General features: G+C 38.1%; 1 protein-coding gene across 1 annotated transcript in view; it reads right to left on the bottom strand.

The window, feature by feature from the left end:
• Positions 1-16075, bottom strand: part of LOC106874416 (beta-glucuronidase) — a 45826-nt gene that overhangs the window by 17068 nt on the left and 12683 nt on the right. The window contains exons 3-8 of the mRNA XM_089341507.1: positions 15856-16031; positions 10315-10457; positions 8537-8730; positions 6666-6803; positions 2935-3110; positions 379-525 (exon numbers count right to left, since the gene is read on the bottom strand). Coding sequence (XP_089197633.1) covers positions 379-525; positions 2935-3110; positions 6666-6803; positions 8537-8730; positions 10315-10457; positions 15856-16031 — 974 coding nt within the window. The remainder of the gene's footprint in view (positions 1-378; positions 526-2934; positions 3111-6665; positions 6804-8536; positions 8731-10314; positions 10458-15855; positions 16032-16075) is intronic.

The raw sequence follows: 16075 nt of genomic DNA, 5'->3' as shown, positions 1-16075 counted from the left end.
ATGTTAAAACAATGTTGATGGTGGTGGTTTGTGTGTGTGTGTGTGTCCGTCCGTCCTTGTTTCAACATCATGTGTCAGTTCATCATAAAAGCAATGTCTCTCATTTCCAATATTCCACAAGAATATGTCTGGTCATTGGAAAATATTACCATGCCTGGAAACAAGTGAGAGTTGGCAACAGGAAGAGCATCCAACTGTTAAAAAAATCATTCTCTCAAGGAATTCCATCTGACCCATGCAGGTATGGAAAAGTGTATATTCTGATGATGATGATGATGATGATGATGATGATGATGATGATGTCAATGATGATATGCAGTGTATTTCATTAGAAATAAGATCATAAAAGGATTGAAGAGACTTAAATAAAATGCTTACTTGAAATAACCTTCGGCTTTTGGTAAGTAAGAGCTAGGTTCATTAGCAACTGACCAAATAATTACAGATGGTCTGTTTTTGTCTCGATCGACCAATTCCAGCATTACATTTTTGTGATGAATCAAATTTGCTTCTTCCATGTTGTTTCTGAAATGAAGGCAGGAAAATATTTTAAACGCAATAGAGACCATAGAATTGTATTCTGTGTGTTTTGGAAAAGAATGGAAAGAGTCCTGTTCTTTGTTATCTTAAACAGCAATGGGAACAAAATTGGCCATTTTAGTGGGAGGGGATAAGTCAGTTACACTGATCCTAGTACTTGGTTGGTACATATTTTGTCGACCCTGAAGAGTAAAGCTGACCTCAGTAGGGGTTGAACTCAGAATGTAAAGAGCTGGAAGAAATGCCTCTGGGTATTTGTCTGATGCTGTAACAATTCTGCTAGTTCACCACCTAAATAATCATAATAAAAACAGTTTCAAATTAGGGCATAAGGCCAACAATTTTAGGGGAAGAGGGTCAGTCAATTTCATTGACCCAGCAGTACTTAACTGGTACTTTTATTTTATTGACCTCATAAAGATAGAAGGCAAAGTTGACCTTGGACAGATATGAATGCAAAGTAAAGAATCAGAAGAAAAGTTGCTAAGCATTTTGTCCAACATGTTAATGATTTGACCAGCTCACCACTTTAATAATTACAATATAAATGGTTTCAAATTTGAAGACAAGGCCAACAATTTTAGGGAGAGGAAGTAAGTTGATTACATTGACCCCAGTATCAACTGGTAGTTATTTTATCAACCCTGAAAGGATAAAGGGAAAAGTTGACTTTGACAGGATTTGAACTCAGAATCTAAATAATCAGAAGAAATGCTGCAAAGCACTTAGACCAATGTGCTAACAATTCTGCCAGTTCACCACCTTAACAATACATTTGGTAGCCAACTTGATAAAAGTTCACCACCTTTCAACCAACAACTTTGGCGATTTTTTAAAATTCAAAATCTCTATCACCCTCAGACAGGCTTTTAAAATATACAACAACAACAACAACAAAAAAACAACAACAATGCAGCAGCCATGGTCTTTTTTATCTTTTATCTTTTACTTGTTTCAGTCATTTGCATGTGGTCATGCTGGGGCACTACCTTGAAGGGTTTTTAGTCAAACAAATTGACTCCAGGACTTTCTTTAACCCTAGCACTTATATTATTTGTCTCTTTGGCCAAACTGCTAAGTTACAGGGATGTAAACACACCAACACCCATTGTGAAGCAGAGTGACAAACACAGATACAAAGACACACACACACACACACATATATTTATCACAACTATCTGACGAATGGGAACAGAAAACTCTGAGTAACAGTTCTGTGGTAATTTTGCAGCTTTAATAAAAAGTATATTACTCTACCTTTGGTATGTGAGTACTATTTTTTTCCACCTTGTTTTGCACTTATGTATTCAAGTGTGTATATGTATGTGTGTGTGTGTGTGTGTGTGTGTATATATATATATATATATATATATATATATATATAGCCACGCCTGCACTTACATTTTTCAGGAACATTTTTCCATGTTCAGTATTATCAAAGTATAGAATAAACTACCTGCATCAGTTGTCAGAGGTCAGGACACTGCATCCTTCACAAATTCCCTGCTTCTCAAAATTCACCAACACTACTCCTGATATGCCTATACACCCTTTCCTCTTTATGGCTTTTTCATGATTCTATCTTCTGTGTTATCTTGTGTACTATGCATGTACTTTTGACTATCATGGCTGTCTTTTTTCACTTGACTTATGGCTACTTTGTCTCCTTTTTTTGCCCTTTTCAAACAAGTTATAGTGTAACTGAGCACTGCATACAATAATGATATTCTGAGTTCAAATTCTATGAAGATCAACTTTGCTTTTCATCTTTTCGGGGTCAATAAAGTAAGTACCTATGGAACAGGTCAATGGAATTGACTAGGCCTTGTGCTTAGAGTAGAAAGGATTATTATTGTTATAAAGGCAATATATTCCAACAGAATATGGCGGTGAGCTGGCAGAATCATTAGCATGCTGGGCAAGATGCTTACTGGCATTTCATCCACCTTGAGTTCAAATTCCACCAAGGTTGACTTTGCCTTTCATCGTTTTGGGGTCAATAACATAAATACTAGTTGAACATTGGGGTCAATTTAATCAACCTGACCCCTCCCCCAAAAAACTGCTGGCCTTGTGGCAAAATTTGAAACCAATATAGTTCAACAGAATTATGGTATCAAAAGGGTTCTTGGATTTCTTTTCATTCTTTTTGTTGTTTTTTTTTAGCAGAGTTTATTCTGCTGCAAATATTTTGGTCACTAATTCCCCTGTCTGAAGATAACTTCCACTCTTCTTCCTATATGTCTCAGAGACCCTGAAAAAGTAAGAGAGCCATGGGCACCACCTTTCCCTTACCCATTGACTAAGTATTCAAAAAAAAAAAAACACTTTTGGGTGCTGAATAAAAGAAAATGTTGCTGCTTAGTAAAGAAAAATGAGTAGAAAGTTACCAACTTCTCAATGCCAACTCCTGGACTTTCATCAATAACGGCAAATCCTTGTCTGTCAGCTTCATCCATCAATTCTTCAGAATATGGATAGTGAGATGTACGGAAGCAGTTGACACCAAGCCACTTCATCAAGTTGAAATCTTTGGCAATGAATGGGAGATCGACACCCTTACCCCTCACCTACAGAAGACAAAAAGTATATTGGTTTGGTGTAGTTTGGTATATTTTTTTTTTATCATTTCTAACTGAAGAACTCAGAGTAAATAAAACAATAATAATGGTTTCAAATTTTGGCACAAGACCAGTAATTTCAGGGGAGGAGGTATGTCGATTACATTGACCCCCAGGACTCAAATGGTACTTATTTCATCAACCCCAAAAAAATGGAAGGCAAAGTCTTTGAACTCAGAATGTAAAGACAGATGAAATGCTGTTACGCATTTTGCCTGGCGTGCTAACAATTCTGCCAGCTGTAATAATAATTACATGTAAAAACCCCTTTCAGATAGAAAAAAACCCCCAAAGGCTGCCTATGTAACTCAAACTACATGACAAATATTATATAATTCTTGCTGGTAAGAACAAAGTTTCTAAAAGGGAAAGACAATTTTGATGGATTGCTTTGGTCCAATAGTAGACCAGCTGTCGCATTTACAGAAGATGTGGGTTCAAGTCACATAGACAGCCTTTGAATTTTTTAATTATTTTCCTTCCAAGGAGTTTTTTAAACGAATATTCAATATATGATTAATTACAGCTTTAAGGTGACAAGCTGACAAAATCGTTAGCACACCAGACAAAATATTTAGTGGTGTTTCGTTAGTCTTTATGTTCTGAATTCAAATTCCACTGAGGTCAACTTTGCCTTTCATCCTTTCAGGGCCAATAAAATAAGTACCAGTTGAACACTGGGGTTGATGTAATCAACTTATCGCTCCCCCAAACTTGCTGGCCTTGTGCCAAAATTTGAAACCGTTATTTACAGCTTTATCTACTTTGAGTTCCACAGTGGAAAACAAATTATTTCACATCTCTTAAAGTGTCTAAATTCTTATGAGGTCAACGATATATTTTTATCTTTTTCCCAATCATTCTGGGTTTTTTATGGTTGAGGTGGGTCGTCCTTTATTATTATTTTTTGGATTTTAGAGGTGCAGGACAGTGACAGAGGTGGAAAGAGATGCTGTATTTGTTGCTGTTGTTGTTGTTTAACCCTAGGACAACTAATTGAGAACAACTATGATTAAAGACATTCCATCTTTGACCATTCCTTCAGAGAATCCAGTGATGCATTATTCAATGTATCCTTTTCTAAGATGCTGGCTGTGATTTGAGAGAAAATTAGCTACTACTTCTAGCACAACATGAGACTATTTAGAGGCTCCCTTGAAAGCTTGTCATGAAGACAGAAATGATGGTTGTGGGAAGAACAATTTGGGGGGGAGGGGGGGAGATGTACTGGTTTGATATTGTTGTTGTTGTTGTTGGTGGTGGTGGTAGCGAAAGGTGAATTTGTGTTGATGTTTTTTCTTTCCTGACAATGACATTTGACAACTTCTGTGTATTTAGTCACAATTTCTACCCAGCAAAAATAAATACCTACCAACCAACCTAATCCACTCAAAACAACACCCACCCACCTACCTACCATGTAATGGTTCAATCCACCTAACTTTAAGCAGAGCAGGCCTGGGGCTAACTAACTAATTCATTCATTCATTCACTTACCATCAATTTTTCCATGCTAGCATGAGTTAGATGGAGACTTATTATTTTGAGACAACATTCATAGGCTGGATAGACTTGTTGTTACCAACCCTTAACTGTCTTTTTTAAGTCAATGATTCTCTGTTCAATACGATCTTCCAAAGTTCACAATGAGCAGTTGTAATGTCAATCAGGAATGTAAACTTCACATCACAAACAGTGACAAGTGAAGCCATGTAATATCAACATTCAATGCACATTTACACACACACAGATATATATATATATATATATATATATATATATATATATATATATATATATATATATATATATATATATATATATAGGTGCAAGCAAAGGCATTGCTGTATGGTAAGAAACTTGCTTCCCAACCGCATGCTTCCAAGTTCAGTCCCACTGAAGTGTCTTCTACTTTAGCCTTCCGCTGACAAAGCCTTGTGAGTAGATTTAGTAGACAGAAACTGATAGAAGTCCATTATATATATGTATGTATGTCTGTGTGTGTATGTACGTGTGTGTGTACATGTCTTTGTATCTGTGGTTGTCCCCCACCACCACTTGACAACTGGTATTGATGTGTTTACATCCCTGTAACTCAGCAGTTCAACAAAAGACCTACAGAATAAGCACCAGGCTTAAAAAGAAAAAAATAATAATACTGGGGGGTCGATTCATACAGCTAAAAACTTCTCAAGGCAGCAGTACCCCAGCATAGATGCAGTGTAATGATTGAAACAAGTAGAAGGTAAAAGACATACATATAATTCAATAAATGTAAGCAACTATAAGCTGTGTGGTTAGGGTGTTGCACTCACAATCATTCCATGTTGCTCTAGTACTGTGTGGAGACTGGCATACCAAAGAATTCGACTTGCACTCTGACCTCATAAAACCCTTGCTAGCAAGAATTACTATGCCTGAGTGGTGCAAAGGTATCCTCTCCCAGGAGTAGGGAATCACCAACAAATGGTGGATGCAGCTACATGCCATTACAGCACTTGCCCCCATACTACTACTACTACTACTACTACTACTACTACTACCACCACCATAGGTTTCACGCTCTAATAATGCAATAATTGGATGAGCACTTGTATGCTTTCAAAATGAACATCCATACTATCCAAGAATGAAACTGTTTATTAAATATTCATCTCCCTCTGGATGAAGTACTTTTTTGTTGATCCTACCAACAACGGAACAGTGTTTGTGTGTGTGTGTGTGTGTGTGTGTGTGTGTGTTTGTGTCTGTGTGTGTGTGTTTGTGTGTGTGTGTGTGTGTGTGTGTGTGTGTGTGTGTGTGTGTGTGCGCACGCGCGCCTTTCTGTCTGTCTGTGTGTGGAGTAACATGGGTTAATGCTTAGGGTGTTACATTCCTGATTGTAAGATTGTGGTTTTTGTTTCTTGGACCATACAACACATTGTGTTCTTGAACAAAACACTTCATTTTATATTGCTCCTGTTGACTCAGCTGGCAAAAATGAGTAAACCTGTGACCAACCAATGTCCCATTCAGAGGGAAATATATATATTGGATAATAATAGAATTACGGTACCTTTGTAAATTATTTACATATATATATATGCACACCACAGAATTTGGGAAACCAGTCTTTCGGCTCAGGAAGGATTTTTATCCTTTTTGATATATATATATGTATATATATATATATATATATATACATGCACACAACAGCAGGTTGCTACAGGTTGAAATAGTAATCAAACACCCCTCAAATCAAACCCTACTCTTTTAATAAAAGACTGACACATTGGATAATGTAACCCCACATAAATCCTATATTTGAAAATAAAAGATGAGGTGGTCATGACAAATGCATTTTCAACCAAGATCTGTCCACTTAGGACTGACCTACAGTTAAACAACAACAACAACAACGACTTAATGTTCTGTTGTAATTTGATATTCAAAGCAATGATCTTCTATAAAGAAATGTCTGAAATGAAGAGAGAACAAAAGAATTTCGATGGAGACCAGACTTACATCAGCATCTTCATGTCGTCCCACGCCAAGGCAGTAAAATGGCTGATCATTTATAAGTAACTGACGAGAGTTGACTTTCACGGTGCGTATGCCAAAGGGGTGTCTATAGATATCCACGGTGTCAGAAATAAGTGTAACCTGAAAATATATAAAAATTGTATCATCATCATCACCAGCACCACGATCATTGTTTTAGCATCCACTGTTCCAATGTTTGCAGAGGTCAGACTGAATTTGTTGAGGCAGATTTTCTACAGCTGGATCCTTCCTGACATCAACCCTTACCAGTTTCCAAATAAGGTAGTAAATATTTCCCCATTGTCAGACATGTTTCCATGGAAGCGTGAAAGACTGAAAATGAATAGCATTACTTGTATAATCAGGGAATGTTTGTATAAAACTGTCATGTGACATCTCCTGGCTGGAGAGAGTTGCTGCTGAAGGGCCACATGTGTGGCAGCAGGATTCGGTTCCTTGCTATACCTCTGGAAAAAGTCAGAAGTGGTTGCCAGAGAATTTTTATGACTTCACCATCCCCAATTTCTGACCTCCTAATTCTGCCAACTGTAATCCCATGCATTACTACGTGTGGGGTGCAGTTGAGAAAGACACCAACTGCAACATCAAGGGCGAGTTGATGGCCAAGATCAAGAAGGTGTTCAATGATCTTCCCAGGGACACAGTGAGGAATGCATGTGCCAGGTTCCAGACTCATCTTGAGGCGATGGTGGAAGATGAGGGCAGCTACTTTGAGTAAACTGTTATCTCTCAGCCATAATCTAGTCAACATTTTTTGATTTTTTAAAATACTTTATTTTTGGATGGGACATTGTGTTTTCCTTTCTTTTAATGTAAACTGTCAAATTTGGCCCAAACACCCTGCATTGTGTTTCCTCTTTTTGAGATACATTGAGTTAGTGGGTACTGAGTTCACTTCCAACCTGGTTTACTGTTAAGGTTGAGTCTCTTAGCCTTCATATTTTCACATGCAGTAAGGGCTTATACTTGGTGGTATTAACCTTTCCTTAGTCTGGCTGCTTTCCAAGGCTGCTGAACCTAGACTACCTGCCCAGTTATACCACTGTTGCAGCTGTAAACATAGTAGAGTCTTCTCCTAGAGACATGCTTTCGCAAAAACTAAGGTGTGTTTCCATCTTACAGCATTCTGGACACTAACCTAGAATGTCTAAGGTGACAAGCAATTACTAGATACTTGTTGAACCAACATGATACATCCTCCAGAGGCAGAGATAATTTTAATATATCATGAATTTACGATTTATGTTGTACAGTATTTGATAAGCTTGTATTTGTGAGTGTACCCACTTTTACCTTTCTCTTTCGAGCACAGGATGTTCGTAAATTATCTTTACAACTTCCACAATTTATTGTATTGTACCAACTAGATGTGTTGTGTGCACCCACTAGAGCCCATGTTGGGGTGTATACTGGCATTTCTAATGTAACTTTATTTGTTTGCCTATGTTTTCCAATGAACTCTACAGAGGTTTCCTTATTTCCCATTCTTTTTCTGAATTTTTCAAATTGTAAAGATAATTTATGGACACCCTGTACTTCTTCTTAGTAGTTGGAGCTTTTTCTCTTGCCTTTTTCCTTCTTCTTTTCTGACTTGTTAATTACATGGCAACCTCACTATTAAAAAAAAACAGTACCTAGTTCACTCTGTAAAGTTGTTGGCATTAGGAAGGGCTTCCAACCATAGAAACCTTACTAAAGATGACGTTGGAGCCTAATGCAGCCCTGCAGCTCATTGGTTCCCTGTCAAACCATTGAACCTATGCCAGCATGGAAAGAGCATGTTAAATGATGATAATATATATGACTACACCTGTGCAAAAAACATAACATACCTCCATGGTATAAAGGTAGGCTGGAGATGATGTGTTCATTGTATACGGCCACCAAAAGTTGGCATTTGAAATCTTCAGGACATCAGTAGATTGGTTTGAAGAAGCAACAAGGTTACCGTATTCATTGATAACCTTCACTTTATAACGTTGACCTTTGGTGTAATGGTTTGGAATAACTTCATAAGTTACAATTCCTGATGAAAGAGAAAAAAATAAAACAAAATAAGAGAAGCAAACTCTAAGGTGATGGCGATGGTAGTGGCGGTTATGATTTTTAGTGCAGTGGGCCTTGGACCTTTATCATCTATTACTTGTTTCAGTCATTGTACTGTGGCCATGCTGGAGTACCACCTTGAAGGGTTTGATCAAACAAATTACATCCAGTATTTCAGCAACCCTATCAAGCCAACTTTGGTAGGAGGGAGGGGTTGGATACCCTGCATGACACAAAACAAAACCTGTCAAAGAGTGGATGAACCCAGTAGAATCAATGACCATCCAACAGCTGGGAGTGAGAGACTCCCTAATCTTTGTTTAGACATCTCTCTAGAAAAAGGAAATTCCAAATTAGCTTCATGGTGAAACCAGACATTTTCCTCTTGCTTGTGTCTGGACAACTTGGCTTTGTAGATGAGAGTCTTAGCAGTGTGGTGCAACCAGTTATTTACATTTCAGCACAGGCATTGCTGGCAACCATTGTTTTAACATCTACCATCATCATCAACATTTAACATCTGTTTTTCCATGCTGGCATGGGTTGGCTGGCTTGACAGGAACTGACAAGGCCAGGGGTTGCACCAGGTTCCATAGTCTGTTTTGGTTGGATTTCTATGGTTGGATGCTCTTCCTGATGCCAACCACCCAACAGAGTGTACTGGGTGCTTTTTTCATGGCACCATCACTAATGCTTTTTATGTGGCACCAGTACCTACACCAATGCTTTTTACATGGCCCCTTCGATTTAGGATCTCAATTCTGTTGTGGTGGGCAGGTCTTCTTGAGTACAACAATGCACCACATATCTCAGTCCTCTGTCATCTCCTTTGTAAGGTTCAGTGTTTTGAGATCAGCCTGCAATACTTTGTCCCATGGCTTCCTGGGTCTCCCTCTTTCACAAGTTCCATCCACTTTAAGCAATCAGCAATTCTTTATGCAACTGTCCTCTTCCATTCACATCACATAACCAAACCAGCACAGTCTCCTCTCTTGCACATTGCATTTAATTCCTCCTATGCCCAACTTCTCTCTTGAAATACCAATACTCTGTCACATATGCACACTAGGACAAGATAATTCATCAGTGATAGTCATACCTGTCACCAAGTTGACAGCCACTATGTATGTATATCTACATGTATGTGTGTGTTCATGAATGTGTGTGCTTGTGTCTTTCCTGTTGATTGCATGCTGCATAAAAATACTGACACTGTCAAAACATGACACAGGTACACTGCATAACTTCCATCAATACCATCATTACATGGTGTCTTTCCTTAAATCAGCTGCAAAAATTAGCTCAACCATTGAACTGCTCATTGTTTGAAGGAATATAGAGTACTAGAATATATTGTAGAGTACTTCTCTTGGTAAACAAGTGAGGTTTGCCAACAGAAAGAGCATTAGGCTACTGAAAAATCTGCCTCAATAAGTTTTGTCTGACACATGCTAGCATAAAAAAAAGTAGACATCAAAACAACAATGGCATGATGATGGTGATGTTGGTAATGGTGATGGTGATGACAATGATGATGATGATATAAAGAAACTCATACACTTACCTGAGGATTTTTGGATGCTGGTATCAATGTAAATATTCATTATGTAAGTCTGGGGAGTGGCATAGAGCCAAACATTACGGTGGATACCAGCATAATTGAAGAAGTCCATCTGTAAGTTCTGGACAAAATAACCCTTAGGATATCTGAAATTTAAAAAGAAATGTATATAATACACACACAGAAACTAGAAATAGTTTCTTCATATCAATTCAGCATTTAGTCTCCTTCAAATTAGTCCCCTTCTAAAGCCACACACTTTATCCACTGTTGTTTCCATTGATGGAAGCATTCCTGGAACTCCTTTTTTGTGACAGCAAGTAGCTGTCTTGTCAATTTTTTTGAATTTCCTCAACATCTTGAAATCTTGTTGATCCAGGTTCTCTGCTCAATTTTCTCTGCCATGATCATTGATGGAACCTTTGTGGAATGGTGAGACATACTTTACTTTCAAGCTCTACTATAAACAATGAAGTGAGCAAGAACATTATACCTTAGTGTGTATGCATGACAGCAGCAGTCCTATGCTTTTTGATCAGGCCTTTTTAGCAGCTGTTTAAGCAATGTATCACCAAAGAATAAAACTATAATTGTCATTAGATATGACAGAAGGTGTTAGAACACCTACAATGCTAGAAATAAGAGCTAAAGTGCTCTGATGCTGCAGTCAACACACATAATTGTATACATACATACTGACAATGACCGTAAATGGCCAAAGGTGACAGTCGTGATATCTTTGGACTGTCGATAGTTTCGTCTTTAAGACCCTGCTGATGAGTGCTTCGGTCTTAATGCCAAAACCATCAACGGTCCAAGGATATCACAACTGCTACTTTCAGCCATTTACGGTCACTGTCAGTATGTATGTGCAGAATTATGTGTGTTGACTGCAGCATCAGAGCACTTTAGCTCTTATATTTTCATGGAGGCACAACTGGCAATTAGGGGTGCCGGGTGAATATGGTGGCACCCTGTCCACTTGATGCTGGGTGTTTCATCTTGGAGGTCATGAAGTCTCCAGACAAAGTGCGACCATATTCACCTGGCACCCCAAATTGCCAGCTATGCCTCCACAAGAAACTACATATCATCTACCAACCCACAATATCCATCAACAAGAAATATGAGGTATCGTATTGCTGTCACCAGAGGTACACCTTTCTGGTAAATTTCAAGCCACTGGCTACCAACAACCTAGATATACCTCATTAGTACCAGCCACCTCTAGCACTGCCTGCACTAAGGTCACCATCATAAATTAACCCCCATGAACAGTACCACAAATCACCAATTCTCAACACTTTTCCATGCCTGTCTACTCACATACTCTCACCCCTCGTACATGACCACATGAGTATATGTGCACAGGCATGCATATGCAAGACTGTGCACATGCATTTGCTCACCATCTGCATATGCATGGATATATGTGTGCACAAGCGTACGTGTGCATGTGCATGTCCATATACATGTGCACCCATGTGTGAGCATGTATGTACATGTGCACACTTATGTGCTCATTTACATATGTACACGGAGATAAAGGTGTGCACGTGTGTGTCTATGTGTGTATGTGTGTGTGTGCGCATGTGTGTGTATATGTGTGTGAATGTGTGCCTTCATGTATCTATATCTGTGCGTGTGTGTGTGTGTGCACATACGGGCAGATGTGTAAATGTACATCTAAGCACACATACACACTCGTATAAGTACAGATGTATATATGCAGATAAATGGGCATATACATGTACATATATACATATATATACCCCCACATCTACTGCCTCTTCCTACTTCCAACTGATTTCTGGTCCACCATGTGGTCAATTTCTTGTTCACCATGTGGTCAATTTCTTGTTCACCATGCAGTATTTTCCAACTAATTGTTGTCACTGAAATACCGACATCAAACCACTATACTGTGTGAACTTTCTCAACCAATTACAGGCTAACGTCCAGTAGTAAACATAGTAAACATTGATGTCTTCAATCGAACTCTCATTCACACCCCAATGGCTGAAGACTAGCCACACGTTTGAAACTCAGAGTACCAAGGAGTCTGAATCAAACTGTTTTGATCTATATATGTAATTCCCAATAAATGTATTGAGTGCTCTTCTTTCATTTATCTGCTCACTGCGTACCTTTCCTTCATTGGACACTAAACTCCGGTTGCAAAGACCTGTTAGGGCAACTGTACCAATGGAGCGCTAAGAGCACCGTCCAAGCGTGATCATTGATCATTGCCAGAGCAGCTGTCTGGCTTCCGTGCCAGTGGCACATAAATAGCACCATTTGAGCATGATCGTTACCAGCGTTGCCTTACTGGCATTTGTGCCAGTGACACAGTGTAAAAACATTTTAGTGAGATCGTTGTCATTGTTACCAATGCTGCTGGACTGGCTCCTGTGCAGGTGGCACATAAAAGACACCATTTTGAGTGTGGCCATTGCCAGTACCGCCTGACTGGCCATCGTGCTGGTGGCACGTAAAAGCACCCACTACACTCTCTGAGTGGCTGATGTTAGGAATAGCATCCAGCTGTAGAAACTCTGCCTGGTGTAGCCATCTGGTTCGCCAGTCCTCAGTCAAATTGTCCAACCCATGCTAGCATGGAAGGTGGACGTTAAACGATGATGATGATGATGATGATGATGATGATGATATATATATATATATATATATATATATATAATAGAGAAATTATACAAAATGTATAAATAGATGATGAGTAAAGCACTGGCACAGTTTCAATTACATGTGCGATGATTTGATAAGTGGTACTGAATTTTACAATTCTGTAAATAACAATATTTTTTTAAAGCTTACAGAATTGTAAAATTTGGCACTGCTTATCAACTCATCACAGAAAATGCTTCATACTAGCTTGTTTATTAAAAAAACAACTCTATGAAATTATAGTTCTTAATCTGATGGGAAGCAGCAGGTGGGTTATGTTGGTGTAAATAGTAGCACACTTGTCACAAAAACATAGAGGTGAGGGTTCAAGTCCCATGTGTACAGAAAACCCACTTTTTTCTGTTAAGGGGCTTATATGCCCCAATATTAGACTATTTTCTTTAGTCAATTCATGGTGATCACTTATAAGCCTTAAGCTTATAATTTTAAAAAATCATTATTATTTACATATATATATATATATATATATATATATATATATATATATATATATATATAATAATAATAATAATATTAGGGATAAAAATCCAATATTACAGGTAAAAACTCAATTTATTAAGATTAAATTAAGTTTCACAGTATTATATATATATATATATATATATATATATATATCATCATCGTCATCATCATCGTTTAACGTCTGCTTTCCATGCTAGCATGGTTTGGACAATTTGACTGAGGACTGGTGAAACCGGATGGCAACACCAGGCTCCAATCTGATTTGGCAGTGTTTCTACAGCTGGATGCCCTTCCTAACGCCAACCACTCAGAGAGTGTAGTGGGTGCTTTTACGTAGGGAAAAGAACCAAGGTTCATGAACTCATCAATGAAAATCCACTGTCACATACAGAAAAATTAATAAGTAAAAGCACAATAAATAAGTATAATATAAAGTAAATATCATAAGATACTATTATCTTTAATAATTAATAATTATATTTACTTTGTATTATATTATACTTATGTATTGTGCTTTTACTTATTAATTTTTCTATATGTGACAGTAGATTTTCATCGATGAGTTCATGAACCTTGGTTCTTTTCCCTAAAACTATATATTCATATAGGTGCAGGCGTAGCTGTGTGGTAAGAAGATTGCTTCCCAGTCAGATGGCTTCTAGTTCATTCCCACAGCATGGCACCATGGGCAAGTGTCTTCTACTGTACTCCCAAGCTGACCAAAGCCTTGTGAGTGGATTTGGTAGACAAAAATTCAAAGAAGCCCATCATATATATGTATGTGTGTGTGTTTTTGTGTCTTTGTTTGCTCCACCACCATCGCTTGACAACTAGTATGGGTGTGTTTGTGTCCCTGTAACTTCAGTAAAAGGAACTGATAGAATAAGTACCAGGCTTAAAAAATAAGTACTGGGGTTGATTCATTCAACTAAAAATTCAAGGTAGCGTGCCCCAGCATGGCCATAATCTAATGACTAAAATAAGTAAAAGATAGAAGATATATGTATGTATATGTGTATGCAATTATTATTTGTTTTACTGCATTTTATCTCCTCTCAAGATTTCTTTCAGTTTAACAGCTAGACTATTTGAAACATACACAATTTACATACAATACTCTTGTATAAATTTTAATCACATATTCCAGAAGGAACTCTAATTCACTCTACATAAGAAGTAAGCTCTCAGATTTAAAGTTAGTTTAATAAGAGCCATGCATAAAACTTTCAGCCCTTGAATCACTTCTGTAACTTTCTGCAGATTAAAAATAAAAACATGTGTGTGTGTGTGTGTACACACACACACACACACACACACACTATTTAGGTCTTGATTACCATTTTCACTTCTGCAATAACCTCTAATGGAATTTATGTCATTATCATCATTTGGCATCCATATCCCATACTGGTAGGGGTTGGATTGTTGAACAGGATCCCATAGGTCAGAGGACAATATCAAGCTTCAATGTAAGTTTTGGCATGGTTTGAATGGCTGAATGACCTTCCTAACTCCAGCCATTTCACAGAGTGTACTGGATACTTTTTCATGTCACTGAACATTAGTGGAGTCACCAAGTAGCTTTCAACACAAGACCCCCTTGATTTAGGAGTAGTAAGGGTATTGAGGAGTGGTAAGTGGTAAGGTGCTGATAGAGAGATAGGGACAAATGTCTTGCTATAGAGGAAATATATAGCTGTCCCAGCTGGAAAATGAAAGAAGAAGATAGTGGTGATAAGGCGTCAGGATGCACTCTTATGGTACATCATTTCACATCCATTTCCCATGGGTTGGATGGTTTGATGGGATCAGCAAGCAGCAAGTGTTATATGGACTGTTAGATATGTAATTCGTCTGACGTTCTGTGTGTCATGTGGTTCGTCTGAGTTCATTGTTTCATTGTTGTTGTCTTGTGGGACTGTCGTAGTAAAATGTCATTGATATATATATGGCGGACATGACTTTTGTTTATTCATAACGAACATTGGGTGAGTGCGTTCTTTGTATGTAATTGAACAATAAATGTAATAATTAAATTGTATAACTCGTTGTGTTATCTCTGCGAGTCACCCGAGGGAAACATAACAGCAAGACTGCACCAAACTCCAGTGTCTGCTTTGGCATGTTTTCTTTGGTTGGATGACTTTCCTAATGCCAACTACTCAACAGAGGAACAGGGGAAGGGCACTAAAAGGGGCAGGGCACTAAAAGGGGAAGGGCACTAAAAGGGGCAGAGCACTAAAAGGGGAAGGGCACTAAAAGGGGCAGGGCACAGAAAGGGGCAGGGCACAGAAAGGGGCAGAGGATAAAGTAAGTTTGCAAGAGTATGAGGTTGGTGAGAGAGAGAGTTAAATAAAAAACAAGCAAAATTCTTCAAACCTTTTGCTATCCGTTTTATATGTGATTGTCCCTGGTGGTAGTGTTGTTGGTGAGAGGGTGTTGTTGACTGCTACTGTCACTCGTTCAGCTCTGTCATACTTCAGCAAATGGGTGACATCACCCTCAAATGGTAAATGGCCACCACTGTGGTTGAAAGCAAACTCAGAATTTACCCACTGCAAATAAATAATATTTAGATTTATCATATGATACTGAGAAA

The sequence above is a fragment of the Octopus bimaculoides genome, chromosome 24 (genome assembly GCF_046866305.1).
Source record: "Octopus bimaculoides isolate indiv1 chromosome 24, ASM4686630v1, whole genome shotgun sequence".
Lineage (NCBI taxonomy): Eukaryota > Metazoa > Mollusca > Cephalopoda > Octopoda > Octopodidae > Octopus > Octopus bimaculoides.
Note: the sequence above shows the minus strand (reverse complement) of the source record. Positions and strands in the feature narration are given on the sequence as shown.